This window comes from Pelobates fuscus, chromosome 8, assembly GCF_036172605.1.
Source record: "Pelobates fuscus isolate aPelFus1 chromosome 8, aPelFus1.pri, whole genome shotgun sequence".
NCBI classification, from domain to species: domain Eukaryota; kingdom Metazoa; phylum Chordata; class Amphibia; order Anura; family Pelobatidae; genus Pelobates; species Pelobates fuscus.
The window spans coordinates 3,617,161-3,635,373 of NC_086324.1; the positions used below are offsets into that span (position 1 = coordinate 3,617,161).

Genomic DNA, 18,213 nt, shown 5'->3' on the forward strand with positions numbered 1-18,213 from the left:
AGTGAGTGTGAGTGGCAGTGAGCTCCATGCAGTAAGTTATAGTGAGTGTGAGTGGCAGTGAGCTCCATGCAGTGAGTTATAGTGAGTGTGAGTGGCAGTGAGCTCCATGCAGTGAGTTATAGTGAGTGTGAGTGACAGTGAGTGTGAGCTCCATGCAGTGAGTTATAGTAAGTGTGAGTGCCAGTGAGCTCCACACAGTAAGTTATAGTGAGTGTGAGTGGCAGTGAGTGTGAGCTCCATGCAGTGAGTTATAGTGAGTGTGAGTGGCAGTGAGTGTGAGCTCCATACAGTGAGTTATAGTGAGTGTGAGTGGCAGTGAGTGTGAGCTCCATGCAGTGAGTTATAGTGAGTGTGAGTGGCAGTGAGCTCCATGCAGTAAGTTATAGTGAGTGTGAGTGGCAGTGAGTGTGAGTGGCAGTGAGCTCCATGCAGTGAGTTATAGTGAGTGTGAGTGGCAGTGAGCTCCATGCAGTGAGTGGCAGTGAGTGTGAGTGGCAGTGAGCTCCATGCAGTAAGTTATAGTGAGTGTGAGTGGCAGTGAGCTCCATGCAGTGAGTTATAGTGAGTGAGTGTGACAGTGAGCTCCATACAGTGAGTTATAGTGAGTGTGAGTGACAGTGAGCTCCATGCAGTGAGTTATAGTGAGTGTGACAGTGAGCTCCATACAGTGAGTGTGACAGTGAGCTCCATACAGTGTGAGTGACAGTGAGCTCCATGCAGTGAGTGTGACAGTGAGCTCCATACAGTGAGTGTGACAGTGAGCTCCATACAGTGAGTGTGAGTGACAGTGAGCTCCATGCAGTGAGTTATAGTGAGTGTGACAGTGAGCTCCATGCAGTGAGTTATAGTGAGTGTGACAGTGAGCTCCATGCAGTGAGTTATAGTGAGTGTGAGTGACAGTGAGTGTGAGCTCCATGCAGTGAGTTATAGTAAGTGTGAGTGGCAGTGAGCTCCATGCAGTGAGTGTGACAGTGAGCTCCATACAGTGAGTGTGAGTGACAGTGAGCTCCATGCAGTGAATTATAGTGAGTGAGTTCCATGCAGTGAGTTATAGTGAGTGTGAGTGACAGTGAGCTCCATGCAGTGAGTTATAGTGAGTGTGAGTGGCAGTGAGCTCCATGCAGTGAGTGTGAGTGACAGTGAGCTCCATGCAGTGAGTTATAGTGAGTGTGAGCTCCATGCAGTAAGTTATAGTGAGTGTGAGTGGCAGTGAGCTCCATGCAGTGAGTTATAGTGAGTGTGAGTGGCAGTGAGCTCCATGCAGTGAGTTATAGTGAGTGTGAGTGGCAGTGAGCTCCATGCAGTGAGTTATAGTGAGTGTGAGTGGCAGTGAGTGTGAGCTCCATGCAGTAAGTTATAGTGAGTGTGAGTGGCAGTGAGCTCCATGCAGTGAGTTATAGTGAGTGTGAGTGGCAGTGAGCTCCATGCAGTGAGTTATAGTGAGTGTGAGTGACAGTGAGTGTGAGCTCCATGCAGTGAGTTATAGTAAGTGTGAGTGCCAGTGAGCTCCACACAGTAAGTTATAGTGAGTGTGAGTGGCAGTGAGTGTGAGCTCCATGCAGTGAGTTATAGTGAGTGTGAGTGGCAGTGAGCTCCACACAGTAAGTTATAGTGAGTGTAAGTGGCAGTGAGTGTGAGCTCCATGCAGTGAGTTATAGTGAGTGTGAGTGGCAGTGAGTGTGAGCTCCATACAGTGAGTTATAGTGAGTGTGAGTTGCAGTGAGTGTGAGCTCCATGCAGTGAGTTATAGTGAGTGTGAGTGGCAGTGAGCTCCATGCAGTAAGTTATAGTGAGTGTGAGTGGCAGTGAGTGTGAGTGGCAGTGAGCTCCATGCAGTGAGTTATAGTGAGTGTGAGTGGCAGTGAGCTCCATGCAGTGAGTGGCAGTGAGTGTGAGTGGCAGTGAGCTCCATGCAGTAAGTTATAGTGAGTGTGAGTGGCAGTGAGCTCCATGCCGTGAGTTATAGTGAGTGTGAGTGGCAGTGAGCTCCATACAGTGAGTGGCAGTGAGCTCCATGCAGTAAGTTATAGTGAGTGTGAGTGGCAGTGAGCTCCATGCAGTAAGTTATAGTGAGTGTGAGTGGCAGTGAGCTCCATGCAGTGAGTGGCAGTGAGTGTGAGTGTGAGTGAGCTCCATGCAGTGAGTTATAGTGAGTGTGAGTGGCAGTGAGCTCCATGCAGTGAGCTATAGTGAGTGTGAGTGGCAGTGAGCTCCATGCAGTGAGTTATAGTGAGTGTGAGTGGCAGTGAGCTCCATACAGTAAGTTATAGTGAGTGTGAGCTCCATGCAGTAAGTTATAGTGAGTGTGAGTTATAGTGAGTGTGAGTGGCAGTGAGCTCCATGCAGTGAGTGTGAGTGGCAGTGAGCTCCATGCAGTGAGTTATAGTGAGTGTGAGTGGCAGTGAGCTCCATGCAGTGAGTTATAGTGAGTGTGAGTGGCAGTGAGCTCCATGCAGTGAGTTATAGTGAGTGTGAGTGGCAGTGAGCTCCATACAGTGAGTTATAGTGAGTGGCAGTGAGCTCCATACAGTGAGTTATAGTGAGTGTGAGCTCCATACAGTGAGTTATAGTGAGTGTGAGCTCCATGCAGTAAGTTATAGTGAGTGTGAGTGGCAGTGAGTGTGAGTGGCAGTGAGCTCCATACAGTGAGTGGCAGTGAGTGTGAGTGGCAGTGAGCTCCATGCAGTAAGTTATAGTGAGTGTGAGTGGCAGTGAGCTCCATGCAGTAAGTTATAGTGAGTGAGAGTGGCAGTGAGTGTGAGTGGCAGTGAGCTCCATGCAGTGAGTGGCAGTGAGCTCCATGCAGTGAGTTATAGTGAGTGTGAGTGGCAGTGAGCTCCATGCAGTGAGTTATAGTGAGTGTGAGTGGCAGTGAGCTCCATGCAGTGAGTTATAGTGAGTGTGAGTGACAGTGAACTCCATGCAGTGAGTTATAGTGAGTGTGAGTGACAGTGAGCTCCATGCAGTGAGTTATAGTGAGTGTGAGTGGCAGTGAGCTCCACACAGTAAGTTATAGTGAGTGTGAGTGGCAGTGAACTCCATGCAGTAAGTTATAGTGAGTGTGAGTGGCAGTGAGCTCCATACAGTAAGTTATAGTGAGTGTGAGCTCCATGCAGTGAGTTATAGTGAGTGTGAGCTCCATGCAGTGAGTTATAGTGAGTGTGAGTGGCAGTGAGCTCCACACAGTAAGTTATAGTGAGTGTGAGTGGCAGTGAACTCCATGCAGTAAGTTATAGTGAGTGTGAGTGGCAGTGAGCTCCATACAGTAAGTTATAGTGAGTGTGAGCTCCATGCAGTGAGTTATAGTGAGTGTGAGCTCCATGCAGTGAGTTATAGTGAGTGTGAGTGGCAGTGAGCTCCACACAGTAAGTTATAGTGAGTGTGAGTGGCAGTGAACTCCACACAGTAAGTTATAGTGAGTGTGAGTGGCAGTGAGCTCCATACAGTAAGTTATAGTGAGTGTGAGCTCCATGCAGTGAGTTATAGTGAGTGTGAGCTCCATGCAGTGAGTTATAGTGAGTGTGAGTGGCAGTGAGCTCCACACAGTAAGTTATAGTGAGTGTGAGTGGCAGTGAGCTCCATGCAGTGAGTTATAGTGAGTGTGAGTGGCAGTGAGCTCCATGCAGTGAGTTATAGTGAGTGTGAGTGACAGTGAACTCCATGCAGTGAGATAGTGAGTGTGAGTGGCAGTGAGCTCCATGCAGTTAGCTATAGTGAGTGTGAGTGGCAGTGAACTCCATGCAGTAAGTTATAGTGAGTGTGAGTGGCAGTGAGCTCCATGCAGTGAGTTATAGTGAGTGTGAGTGGCAGTGAGCTCCATGCAGTGAGTTATAGTGAGTGTGAGTGACAGTGAACTCCATGCAGTGAGATAGTGAGTGTGAGTGGCAGTGAGCTCCATGCAGTGAGCTATAGTGAGTGTGAGTGGCAGTGAGCTCCACACAGTAAGTTATAGTGAGTGTGAGTGGCAGTGAACTCCATGCAGTAAGTTATAGTGAGTGTGAGTGGCAGTGAGCTCCACACAGTAAGTTATAGTGAGTGTGAGTGGCAGTGAGCTCCATGCAGTGAGTTATAGTGAGTGTGAGTGGCAGTGAGCTCCATGCAGTGAGTGGCAGTGAGTGTGAGCTCCACACAGTAAGTTATAGTGAGTGTGAGTGGCAGTGAACTCCATGCAGTAAGTTATAGTGAGTGTGAGTGGCAGTGAGCTCCATGCAGTGAGTTATAGTGAGTGTGAGTGGCAGTGAGCTCCATGCAGTGAGTGGCAGTGAGTGTGAGCTCCACACAGTAAGTTATAGTGAGTGTGAGTGGCAGTGAACTCCATGCAGTAAGTTATAGTGAGTGTGAGTGGCAGTGAGCTCCATGCAGTAAGTTATAGTGAGTGTGAGTGGCAGTGAGCTCCATGCAGTGAGTTATAGTGAGTGTGAGTGGCAGTGAGCTCCATGCAGTGAGTTATAGTGAGTGTGAGTGACAGTGAACTCCATGCAGTGAGATAGTGAGTGTGAGTGGCAGTGAGCTCCATGCAGTGAGCTATAGTGAGTGTGAGTGGCAGTGAGCTCCATGCAGTGAGTTATAGTGAGTGTGAGTGACAGTGAACTCCATGCAGTGAGATAGTGAGTGTGAGTGGCAGTGAGCTCCATGCAGTGAGCCATAGTGAGTGTGAGTGGCAGTGAGCTCCATGCAGTGAGTTATAGTGAGTGTGAGTGGCAGTGAGCTCCATGCAGTGAGTTATAGTGAGTGTGAGTGGCAGTGAGCTCCATGCAGTGAGTTATAGTGAGTGTGAGTGGCAGTGAGCTCCATACAGTGAGTTATAGTGAGTGTGAGTGGCAGTGAGCTCCATGCAGTGAGTTATAGTGAGTGTGAGTGGCAGTGAGCTCCATGCAGTGAGTTATAGTGAGTGTGAGTGGCAGTGAGCTCCATGCAGTGAGTTATAGTGAGTGTGAGTGGCAGTGAGCTCCATGCAGTGAGTTATAGTGAGTGTGAGTGGCAGTGAGCTCCATGCAGTGAGTTATAGTGAGTGTGAGTGGCAGTGAGCTCCATGCAGTAAGTTATAGTGAGTGTGAGTGGCAGTGAGTGTGAGCTCCATGCAGTAAGTTATAGTGAGTGTGAGTGGCAGTGAGCTCCATGCAGTGAGTTATAGTGAGTGTGAGTGGCAGTGAGCTCCATGCAGTGAGTTATAGTGAGTGTGAGTGGCAGTGAGTGTGAGCTCCATGCAGTAAGTTATAGTGAGTGTGAGTGGCAGTGAGCTCCATGCAGTGAGTTATAGTGAGTGTGAGTGGCAGTGAGCTCCATGCAGTAAGTTATAGTGAGTGTGAGTGGCAGTGAGCTCCATGCAGTAAGTTATAGTGAGTGTGAGTGGCAGTGAGCTCCATGCAGTAAGTTATAGTGAGTGTGAGTGGCAGTGAGCTCCATGCAGTAAGTTATAGTGAGTGAGTTAAGGATTTATTACAATATAAATAATAAAGCTGTGGCCCTGAGGGGAGCTGTGACTTGGTTTGATCCGGGCCCCCAGTCCCTTATTGATCCCATGCTTCACTCACACTCAGGGGCCCCAGTGCTGGATTAAAACTGCAGCTCGTGAGGAATCGGGACCGAAATAAATCGATTAACTGAATACAGAACGGATTCCCAACACCGACCCCCCCCCCCGGAAACCGAATGGAACCGTCCGGGAACCGGCCCTGCCAAACACTGTTACCGTAGCAACCAGAGCGTCCTGGCCAGGCAGGGAGAGGGAGAGAGAGAGCGACAGAGACAGAGAGACAGAGAGAGAGACAGGCACAGAGAGAGGGAGAGAGAGAGAGACTGAGCCAGAGAGAGAGAGACTGAGCCAGAGAGAGAGAGAGAGAGAGAGATACAGGCACTGAGAGAGAGAGAGGCACAGAGAGAGAGAGAGAGAGAGAGAGAGACAGGCACAGAGAGAGAGAGAGTGAGAGAGGCACAGAGACAGAGAGAGAAAGGCACAGAGAGATAGAGACAGAGAGAGAGACAGGCACTGAGAGAGAGAGGGAGAGAGAGAGAGAGACAGAGAGACAGGCACACAGTCACTTAGAGAGAGAGAGAGACAGAGAGAGAGAGAGAGAGAGAGAGAGAGAGAGAGAGAGGCACAGAGAGAGAGAGAGAGACACAGAGAGAGAGAGAGGGGCACAGAGAGAGAGAGGGAGAGAGAGAGACAGAGAGAGAGGCACAGAGAGAGAGAGAGAGAGAGTAACACAGAGAGAGAGAGACAGGCACTGAGAGAGAGAGGGAGAGAGACAGAGAGAGAGGCACACAGTCACTTAGAGAGAGAGAGAGACAGAGAGACAGAGAGAGAGAGAGGCAGAGAGAGAGAGAGACACAGAGAGAGAGAGAGAGACAGTCACTGAGAAAAGTAGAGGGAGACAGGCAGGGCTGGCAGAGACAGTCCCCTGAGAGGTCCAAAGCATGTTGGGTGGTTTGAACTTGCCAGGAAATATCTGAATTTGGTGAATTTGCCATCATGTAAGTCTCTGACCTTTGACCTTGGGTCACATTGCCAACTTTGGAATCTGACATCTGGACTTCGGTGAAATTGCCGGCCTTGGAATCTCTGACCTCTGACCTTTGGTGAAGTAACCGGCCTGTTATCTCTGTCCTTTGGTGAAGTTACCGGCCTGTTATCTCTGTCCTTTGGTGAAGTAACCGGCCTGTTATCTCTGTCCTTTGGTGAAGTTACCGGCCTGTTATCTCTGTCCTTTGGTGAAGTAACCGGCCTGTTATCTCTGTCCTTTGGTGAAGTTACCGGCCTGTTATCTCTGACCTTTGGTGAAGTTACCGGCCTGTTATCTCTGTCCTTTGGTGAAGTAACCGGCCTGTTATCTCTGTCCTTTGGTGAAGTTACCGGCCTGTTATCTCTGACCTTTGGTGAAGTAACCAGCCTGTTATCTCTGACCTTTGGTGAAGTTACCGGCCTGTTATCTCTGACCTTTGGTGAAGTAACCAGCCTGTTATCTCTGACCTTTGGTGAAGTTACCGGCCTGTTATCTCTGACCTTTGGTGAAGTTACCGACCTGTTATCTCTGTCCTTTGGTGAAGTAACCGGCCTGTTATCTCTGACCTTTGGTGAAGTTACCGGCCTGTTATCTCTGACCTTTGGTGAAGTTACCGGCCTGTTATCTCTGACCTTTGGTGAAGTTACCGGCCTGTTATCTCTGTCCTTTGGTGAAGTAACCGGCCTGTTATCTCTGTCCTTTGGTGAAGTTACCAGCCTGTTATCTCTGACCTTTGGTGAAGTAACCAGCCTGTTATCTCTGACCTTTGGTGAAGTTACCGGCCTGTTATCTCTGACCTTTGGTGAGGTTACCGGCCTGTTATCTCTGTCCTTTGGTGAAGTAACCGGCCTGTTATCTCTGACCTTTGGTGAAGTTACCGGCCTGTTATCTCTGTCCTTTGGTGAAGTAACCGGCCTGTTATCTCTGTCCTTTGGTGAAGTAACCGGCCTGTTATCTCTGTCCTTTGGTGAAGTTACCAGCCTGTTATCTCTGACCTTTGGTGAAGTAACCAGCCTGTTATCTCTGACCTTTGGTGAAGTAACCGGCCTGTTATCTCTGACCTTTGGTGAAGTTACCAGCCTGTTATCTCTGTCCTTTGGTGAAGTAACCGGCCTGTTATCTCTGACCTTTGGTGAAGTAACCGGCCTGTTATCTCTGACCTTTGGTGAAGTTACCGGCCTGTTATCTCTGACCTTTGGTGAAGTTACCGGCCTGTTATCTCTGACCTTTGGTGAAGTAACCGGCCTGTTATCTCTGTCCTTTGGTGAAGTAACCGGCCTGTTATCTCTGACCTTTGGTGAAGTAACCGGCCTGTTATCTCTGACCTTTGGTGAAGTTACCGGCCTGTTATCTCTGACCTTTGGTGAAGTAACCGGCCTGTTATCTCTGTCCTTTGGTGAAGTAACCGGCCTGTTATCTCTGACCTTTGGTGAAGTAACCGGCCTGTTATCTCTGACCTTTGGTGAAGTTACCGGCCTGTTATCTCTGACCTTTGGTGAAGTAACCGGCCTGTTATCTCTGACCTTTGGTGAAGTAACCGGCCTGTTATGTCTGACCTTTGGTGAAGTAACCGGCCTGTTATCTCTGACCTTTGGTGAAGTTACCGGCCTGTTATCTCTGTCCTTTGGTGAAGTTACCGGCCTGTTATCTCTGTCCTTTGGTGAAGTAACCGGCCTGTTATCTCCGACCTTTGGTGAAGTTACCAGCCTGTTATCTCTGACCTTTGGTGAAGTAACCGGCCTGTTATCTCTGACCTTTGGTGAAGTAACCGGCCTGTTATCTCTGACCTTTGGTGAAGTTACCGGCCTGTTATCTCTGACCTTTGGTGAAGTAACCGGCCTGTTATCTCTGACCTTTGGTGAAGTTACCGGCCTGTTATCTCTGACCTTTGGTGAAGTTACCGGCCTGTTATCTCTGTCCTTTGGTGAAGTAACCGGCCTGTTATCTCTGTCCTTTGGTGAAGTTACCAGCCTGTTATCTCTGACCTTTGGTGAAGTAACCAGCCTGTTATCTCTGACCTTTGGTGAAGTTACCGGCCTGTTATCTCTGACCTTTGGTGAAGTTACCGGCCTGTTATCTCTGACCTTTGGTGAAGTTACCGGCCTGTTATCTCTGACCTTTGGTGAAGTTACCGGCCTGTTATCTCTGACCTTTGGTGAAGTAACCGGCCTGTTATCTCTGACCTTTGGTGAAGTAACCGGCCTGTTATCTCTGACCTTTGGTGAAGTAACCGGCCTGTTATCTCTGACCTTTGGTGAAGTTACCGGCCTGTTATCTCTGACCTTTGGTGAAGTTACCGGCCTGTTATCTCTGACCTTTGGTGAAGTAACCGGCCTGTTATCTCTGACCTTTGGTGAAGTTACCGGCCTGTTATCTCTGACCTTTGGTGAAGTTACCGGCCTGTTATCTCTGACCTTTGGTGAAGTAACCGGCCTGTTATCTCTGTCCTTTGGTGAAGTTACCGGCCTGTTATCTCTGACCTTTGGTGAAGTTACCGGCCTGTTATCTCTGACCTTTGGTGAAGTTACTGGCCTGTTATCTCCGACCTTTGGTGAAGTAACCAGCCTGTTATCTCTGACCTTTGGTGAAGTAATCGGCCTGTTATCTCTGACCTTTGGTGAAGTTACTGGCCTGTTATCTCTGACCTTTGGTGAAGTTACTGGCCTGTTATCTCTGACCTTTGGTGAAGTTACCGGCCTGTTATCTCTGTCCTATGGTGAAGTTACCGGCCTGTTATCTCTGACCTTTGGTGAAGTTACCGGCCTGTTATCTCTGACCTTTGGTGAAGTTACTGGCCTGTTATCTCCGACCTTTGGTGAAGTAACCAGCCTGTTATCTCTGACCTTTGGTGAAGTAATCGGCCTGTTATCTCTGACCTTTGGTGAAGTTACCGGCCTGTTATCTCTGACCTTTGGTGAAGTAACCGGCCTGTTATCTCTGACCTTTGAACTTTGGTGATGTTGCCAGCCTGGTATCTCCACCAGTGGACCCATTGGTGATTATTAGACACAATGTGATCTATGGATAGATTTGAGGAGATTATACATCCTTTATTGGCCCGTGAAATATGTTGCTGTAAATATGATCATGGTCAGGCTACAGTCCACACTAAGATATGGAAGAAAATCTGACTCTCTAATATCCCCCACATCTATGTTATATCTCCCCCGTCTCTCTGATTTCCCTCCCCCCCTTCTCTCTGCTCTTTCCCAGAATATCTTATATCCCCCCCATCTATATGATATCACCCCATTCCTCTGCCTCTCTAATACCCCCCTCTGATATCCACCTGCCTCCTATCTCCCTGCAGATAGTACTCTGCGTATCTACTTGCCACCAAGCCTGTATTAAACATCACGTATCGCTTGTGATAACCTTTATGATGAGATGCTCTGTTTTACGTATTCATTTGAATCTGTTTTTCCTTTTCGCTGAAGTTGATCATCATTCATAGATCGGTGCAGTGTCACACCATGGAGCTGGTTCAGGCTTCCTTGTTGGATTTTCCCAACGCTGATCAGAGATTTAAGAGAATTCCACCAATTGTTCTGGACAGCTTGGTGGAAGAACCCCCAAAACAAGCTGTACCCAATCACCTGCTAGAATCTAGTAAGTATGTGGCTGTATTTAGCACGTCAACAGATACTCCCACATGGCATTACAGGAACACCTTCTCATCCCACATCTGCCAGTAACAACCCCCATCCCAAACCTGGCAGTTACCAAGCCCACACGACACCTGTCAATAACCACTCCCCACCCCACTACTGTCAATAACCACTCCCCACCCCACTACTGTCAATAACCACTCCCCACCCCACTACTGTCAATAACCACTCCCCACCCCACTACTGTCAATAACCACTCCCCACCCCACTACTGTCAATAACTACACCCCACCCCACTACTGTCAATAACCACTCCCCACCCCACTACTGTCAATAACCACTCCCCACCCCACTACTGTCAATAACCACTCCCCACCCCACTACTGTCAATAACCACTCCCCACCCCACTACTGTCAATAACCACTCCCCACCCCACTACTGTCAATAACCACTCCCCACCCCACTACTGTCAATAACCACTCCCCACCCCACTACTGTCAATAACCACTCCCCACCCCACTACTGTCAATAACCACTCCCCACCCCACTACTGTCAATAACTACACCCCACCCCACTACTGTCAATAACCACTCCCCACCCCACTACTGTCAATAACCACTCCCCACCCCACTACTGTCAATAACCACTCCCCACCCCACTACTGTCAATAACCACTCCCCACCCCACTACTGTCAATAACTACACCCCACCCCACTACTGTCAATAACCACTCCCCACCCCACTACTGTCAATAACCACGCCCCACCCCACTACTGTCAATAACCACTCCCCACTACTGTCAATAACCACTCCCCACCCCACTACTGTCAATAACCACTCCCCACCCCACTACTGTCAATAACCACTCCCCACCCCACTACTGTCAATAACCACTCCCCACCCCACTACTGTCAATAACCACTCCCCACCCCACTACTGTCAATAACCACTCCCCACCCCACTACTGTCAATAACTACACCCCACCCCACTACTGTCAATAACCACTCCCCACCCCACTACTGTCAATAACCACTCCCCACCCCACTACTGTCAATAACCACTCCCCACCCCACTACTGTCAATAACTACACCCCACCCCACTACTGTCAATAACCACGCCCCATTCCACATCTACCATTAACCACCACTCCCACATCCCACTCCTGCCATTAACCACCCCCCCCACATCCCACTCCTGCCATTAACCACCCCCCCCACATCCCACTCCTGCCATTAACCACCACCCCCACATCCCACTCCTGCCATTAACCACCCCCCACATCCCACTCCTGCCATTAACCACCCCCCCACATCCCACTCCTGCCATTAACCACCACCCCCACATCCCACTCCTGCCATTAACCACCCCCCCACATCCCACTCCTGCCATTAACCACCCCCCCACATCCCACTCCTGCCATTAACCACCCCCCCACATCCCACTCCTGCCATTAACCACCACCCCCACATCCCACTCCTGCCATTAACCACCCCCCCACATCCCACTCCTGCCATTAACCACCCCCCCCACATCCCATGCCTGCCATTAACCACCCCCCCATCCCACTCCTGCCATTAACCACCCCCACCCCATCCCACTCCTGCCATTAACCACCCCCCACCCCATCCCACTCCTGCCATTAACCACCCCCCATCCCACTCCTGCCATTAACCACCCCCCCATCCCACTCCTGCCATTAACCACCCCCCATCCCACTCCTGCCATTAACCACCCCCATCCCACTCCTGCCATTAACCCCCCCATCCCACTCTTGCCATTAACCACCCCATCCCACTCCTGCCATTAACCACCCCCCATCCCACTCCTGACATTAACCACCCTCCCATCCCACTCCTGCCATTAACCACCCCCCATCCCACTCCTGACATTAACCACCCTCCCATCCCACTCCTGCCATTAACCACCCCCCCACATCCCACTCCTGCCATTAATCCCCCCCACATGCCACTCCTGCCATTAACCCCCCCATCCCACTCCTGCCATTAACCCCCCCCATCCCACTCCTGCCATTAACCCCCCCTTCCCACTCCTGTCATTAACCACCCCCCCACATCCCACTCCTGCCATTAACCACCCCCCCACATGCCACTCCTGCCATTAACCCCCCCCACATCCCACTCCTGCCATTAATCACTCCCACCTCCCACTCCTGCCATTAACCACTCCCACCTCCCACTCCTGCCGTTAACCACTCCCACCATTAACCACATCCCACAACTGCCATTAACCCCCCCCCCCCACATCCCACTCCTGCCATTAACCACTCCCACCTCCCACTCCTGCCATTAACCACATCCCACAACTGCCATTAACAATGTCTCTTCCACGCTTCCCATCCTATGCCTAGCTGCTTTTTAATGACATGCTGTCATTTTTTGCTTTTAGAAGTTTACACCAGACTTGGCAGGAATGAGATTGTCCAGGCCAGTCCAGCAGTTCTGCATTTCGGTGGCTATGAAACTGGGAAGCAGCATCACCAGACCCTGGTAAGACAGACACCTCCAGCAGGGAATATAGCTACAGAACATAATGCAGGAAAGACGTGTATTACTAATTATTATATCTAGTAGAGTGCAAGGCAGCTCATGGATACATTTTGGCACAGATCACTAAAAAGTTTCAGATGGATGAGATCCTTACCAATATGCCATCAGAGCATACCACCTACAGCCAACTGTAATCCCATGGCTGCATGGGGCATGTTCGAGCAGCTTCAAGTCTTGGTGCCACTCCACGTAGACAGCTTGTCAGGTCAGATGTCTACATTATCATATTTTACACATAAACTGTAACAAACCACCTCTTTTACCAGTAGGATTTTGTCACAGATCTTACGGTAACCACAGCACTTACTAAACAGAGTAATCACTATCTGGAATTGGGTGGCTTTCCCAATTACCAATTGACAATAACAAGCTATAGCTGCAACACACACCATTCCTCTGGCTCTTTCTCCCTCACTCTGCAGCAGGCTGATCCCTTCTTTTAAAAGCCTGCCTGCTAATTGACCAGCTACAGGTGAGGATCAATTAGTTCCCATCTCTGGAACTCCTAAGGTATATACAAGATCTGGTCTGGCTGTTATAGAGCAACTAGTGCTATTGGAGCACGGGCCCACCCTGCTCTCCAAATGCTCCGCCCCAGGGACCCCTTACCATGGTTTGCAGAGTATCAGCGATGTATCTTACAAACCTAACATCTCTCCCTGGGGCATTTAATTGAGAAACATCAGGCTGCTGTTTAGTAAAGCAGGCCTAATATACACTGCTCCAAAAAATAAAACAAACTCAAAAATAACACATCCTATAACACATCCTATAACACATCCTATAACACATCCTATATCTGAATGAATTAAATATTCTTCTGAAATACCTTGTAACAAAATCACACAAAAATTAAAAAAATGGAAATCAAATTTTTCAACCCATGGAGGTCTGGATTTGGAGTCCCACTCAAAATTAAAGTGGAAAAACACACTACAGGCTGATCCAACTTTGATGTAATGTCCTTAAAACAAGTCAAAATGAGGCTCAGTAGTGTGTGTGGCCTCCACGTGCCTGTATGACCACCCTACAATGCCTGTGCATGCTCCTGATGAGGTGGCGGATGTTCCCCTGACGGATCTCCTCCCAGACCTGGACTAAAGCATCTGCCAACTCCTGGACAGTCTGTGGTGCAACGTTGGTGGATGGAGCGAGACATGATCTCCCAGATGTTCTCAATTGGATTCAGGTTTGGGGAACGGGCGGGCCAGTCCACAGCATCAATGCCTTCGTCTTGCAGGAACTGCTGACACACTCCATCCACATGAGGTCTTGGATTAGGAGGAACCCAGGGCCACCGCACCAGCATATGGTCTCACAAGGGGTCTAAGGATCTCATCTCGGTACCTAATGGCAGTCAGGCTACCTCTAGCGAGCACATGGAGATGATGATGTATTGAGAGATGCGTTGAAAAGGGAGGACCTCTTCCGGGTGGGTGGAACGCATGTGCGTTCCACAGTGATAATACGGATGTCCATAGACGGACTTGAATTTGAGAAAATCTACAACAGCTGCTATGGGACTTACAGATTGGCGGATTTTTGGCGCGGAATTTGACAAAGAGGACCTATATAAGAAGACAGAAGATACTGGACTTTTATTGATGGATTTGTATTTTATTGTTTTATATGCTTTGTTGTTACTTCTCCTGATGAAGTCTAATATATAGACGAAACGCGTAGAGCTGCTTGAAAAATCCTGCAACCTGCTCCTTCCACTTATCATCCTAGAGGGAGGGATTTAATCTTTGATGAGCATTTTTACTTCTAACTTCTTGTAAGTTTTTCAATTAAATGTGATTTTTTATACAATTAAGATTTCACACTATGTCCAGTTCTTCTTTCTTCTGCATGTACCCCTGAGGAATTATACTTCAAGACCTAAAGATACCTGATGGGCTTGAATTACTCCTTTATTTTGTGAGTGCAAAACATCTATAGCAGGGACATCTATACTAAACGGTGTTTCCCTATGAGTGTTCTCTGCTTTTGTTTTATCTAGGTGTATCTTGTTTCTTACATGCACATTTGTGGCCTGCTGGAGGTCATTTTGCAGGGCTCTGGCAGTGCTCCTCCTGTTCCTCCTTGCTCAAAGGCGGAGGTAGCAGTCCTGCTGCTGGGTTGTTGCCCTCCTACGACCTCCTCCACGTCTCCTGATGTACTGGCCTGTCTCCTGGTAGAGCCTCCATGCTCTGGACACTACGTTGACAGACACAGCAAACCTTCTTGCCACAGCTCGCATTGATATGCCATCCTGGATGAGCTGCACTACCTGAGCCACTTGTGTGGGTTGTAGACTCCGTCTCATGCTACCACTAGAGTGAAATTACCGCCAGCATTCAAAAGTGACCAAAACATCAGCCAGGAAGCATAGGAACTGAGAAGGGGTCTGTGCTCACCACCTGCAGAACCACTCCTTTATTGGGGGGTGTCTTGCTAATTGCCTTTAATTTCCACCTGCCTATAATTTCTATCCCATTTGCACAACAGCATGTGAAATTGATTGTCACTCAGTGTTGCTTCCTAAGTGGACAGTTTGATTTCACAGAAGTGTGATTGACTTGGAGTTACATTGTGTTGTTTAAGTGTTCCCTTTATTTTTTTCAGCAGTGTTTATTCCCTAAATAACCATTCCACATTTTCTCTCACCAAACATTACAATAAGGTTAGCACTGGCGGGTGTTTGACATTTTATTTACATGTGGTCCAAGAACTAGCCTCGTGCTGAGAGCTATTCGACCCTGTGAAGCCACAAAAACTTTGTTTGAAGCAGTGGCCAGCGGTTAAGAGGAACTCTGGACAGCTCGTGCCATCTCTGTTATGGTGCTCAGGCAGATCAGCTGCGACTGGTCAGGTCCTGCTACTGGTCAGATCAGCTGCTACTGGTCAGGTCCTGTCAGAGGGTCACAATGATACAGGCAGTCATGTAGGCCATATGTTACTTGTCACCCAGCACCCGAAAACCTGCACTGCTTGCCACATTCTGCTACTTTATTCTATAGCACATTAAACAATTATATAATCATCATCACATCATTTAGATACCATACTGCACCCTGGAATGGTGCTATCACACCATGGGAATCACTAAATATACCGTTACACTGATATTATAACATGAAACCATTATATAGCGCAGGATATTATTATATAACATATTACATTACAAACTGGTTATATAGGACATATTACATAACTTATTTCATTAGTATGTGAAACTAAATGAAATAATATTATAGTGTATTACACTGCTAGCTGATTATATGATTGTATAGCACGAGTGTGCAATTTGTGTGAATTCATTTTATTTTTTATATAATTTCCTTCCTGCAAGCTATGTTAAGGGTATTTTAATAGCAGCGTGTATGGTGAAAGAGGCGTGAGTGCGTGACAGAGTGAGAGAGAAACAGAGAGAGAGACTGATAAACAGAGAGAGAGAGAGACTGATAGATATATAGAGAGAGACTGATGGATATATAGAGAGAGACTGATGGATATATAGAGAGAGACTGATGGATATATAGAGAGAGACTGATGGATATACAGGTGATACTCGAAAAATTAGAATATGGTGCAAAAGTTCCTTTATTTCAGTAATGCAACGTAAAAGGGGAAACTAATGTATGAGATAGACGCATTACATGCAAAGCAAGATAGTTCAAGCCGTGATTTGTCATAAGTGCGATGATTATGGCTTACAGCTCATGAAAACCCCAAATCCACAATCTCAGTAAATTAGAATATTACATGCAATCAATAAAACAAGGAGTGTACATAGAACAATATCGGACCTCTGAAAAGTATAAGCATGCATATGGACTCAGTACTTGGTTTGGGCACCTTTTGCAGCAATTACTGCCTCAATGCGGCGTGGCATGGAAGCTATCAGCCTGTGGCACTGCTGAGGTGTTATGGAAGAGCAGGATGCTTCAATAGCGGCCTTCAGCTCTTCTGCATTGTTCGGTCTCATGTCTCTCATCTTTCTCTTGGCAATGCCCCATAGATTCTCTATGGGGTTTAGGTCAGGCGAGTTTGCTGGCCAATCAAGTACAGTAATCCCACGGTCATTGAACCAGGCTTTGGTGCTTTTGGCAGTGTGGGCAGGTGCCAAGTCCTGCTGGAAAATGAAGTCCGCATCCCCATAAAGCTCATCTGCGGAAGGAAGCATGAAGTGCTCCAAAATCTCCTGGTAGATGGCTGCATTGACCCTGGACTTAATGAAGCACAGTGGACCAACAACAGCAGATGACATGGCTCCCCAAATCAATACAGACTGTGGAAACTTCACAGTGGACTTCAAGCATCTTGCAGTGTGTGCCTCTCCGTTCTTCCTCAAGCCTCTGGGTCCTTGGTTTCCAAATGAGATGCTGTAACGGCTACCCAGGTAGTAAGGGGGTATCAGCCGTTGGGGACGTCCTTTTCCTGGCAAGCTGCTGTGTAGTAATGGAGCTCTTAATCCCATCCACGAAATCCAAGGGTAGAGTCAGGCATAGCTGTAAACTGGAACAGAGTAACGGTACAATAAATCCCCTCTAAGAACGAGATGAGGCTACGTTTTGAAAGGTCAAGCAGAACTGAGGTTTATTGACAGGGGTCTCCTTTTATGCAATACTGCCCTGGAAAGGGCTACACCTACATAATTACCACAATAACCAATCACATACATGGTACAACCCCCACGTCTCCTCCCCTCAGATAAACCTTTAACATAATTAACACACACACAATTTTACCCAAGTTCTGGATGTACCCCAAAAACAGGGGGTGCATCTTTAAATCCGGTATCCCCAGATAGCCCTGGTTCAGGGGAACCACATATCCAAAATCCAGCTCATTCGGTTAAAGTGTTCGGGAGTTATGGATCTTTGAAGTTTTGACCGACCGCACAGACTTTCTAGACGAAAATAGTTCCATAAGTTTTGGCCTTGTGGTCGGTCTCCGTTCGTGGATTAAAACCCCACGAAACCCTTGCCATCCACAGCTATCTTGGTGTTCGCCGGAATCCCCATGTAAGGTGTAGTCTTTCTACCGAACGGCCAGTCGGTCGGTAGTTCCAGCACGAATCTACGTTGTCCTGGAGGTCTCAGCGGTGTTCGCCTGTTTGCGTATCCGTTTTTAGTTCCAGGTGATTGCTGGCAAACACCGCTGTTCGTGCGTAAGATGACCGCGAACACGTGTAAATTACCGAAATGGCGGCCACCTATGCTTAACACAAAGGATTCGTGCTGAACCATGCGAACGGCTGAAATAGAGCTGGAGGTAAAATATAACTTAATTGCACACCAAGGTGTTCCGGTGTTCGGTGATTTGGATTCATTCTTGGGTAATAGTGATTTACATGCAACAAGCAATTCGGTCCTTTGTATGTCCAGCTGTATTATTATTAAGGGTGTCCAGGCAGGATTCATAGTTCCGTCACAGATGCAAAAGTTGCTCTCATCAGAAAAGAGGACTTTGGACCACTGAGCAACATACCAGGTCTGTTTTTCTTTAGCCCAGGTAAGACGCTTCTGACGTTGTTTGTTGTTCAG

The 18,213-nt window shown here is 48.1% G+C and overlaps 1 protein-coding gene across 5 annotated transcripts in view; it reads left to right on the forward strand.

The window, feature by feature from the left end:
- The first annotated feature begins 6,346 nt into the window (after positions 1-6,346).
- The window catches only part of CFAP221 (cilia and flagella associated protein 221), a 128,165-nt gene continuing 116,298 nt past the window's right edge, over positions 6,347-18,213 (forward strand). For 4 of the 5 annotated variants that reach the window (XR_010085185.1, XM_063429150.1, XM_063429152.1 and 1 more), the window contains exons 1-3: positions 6,347-6,474; positions 9,941-10,112; positions 12,522-12,622. Coding sequence is in view for 4 of the 5 variants with exons in the window: in XM_063429150.1 (XP_063285220.1) it covers positions 9,977-10,112; positions 12,522-12,622 (237 nt within the window). In the remaining variant the exon portion in view is untranslated. Of the gene's footprint in view, positions 6,475-9,416; positions 9,499-9,940; positions 10,113-12,521; positions 12,623-18,213 lie in introns of those variants that run through there. The other variant, XM_063429151.1, reaches the window with a different exon arrangement.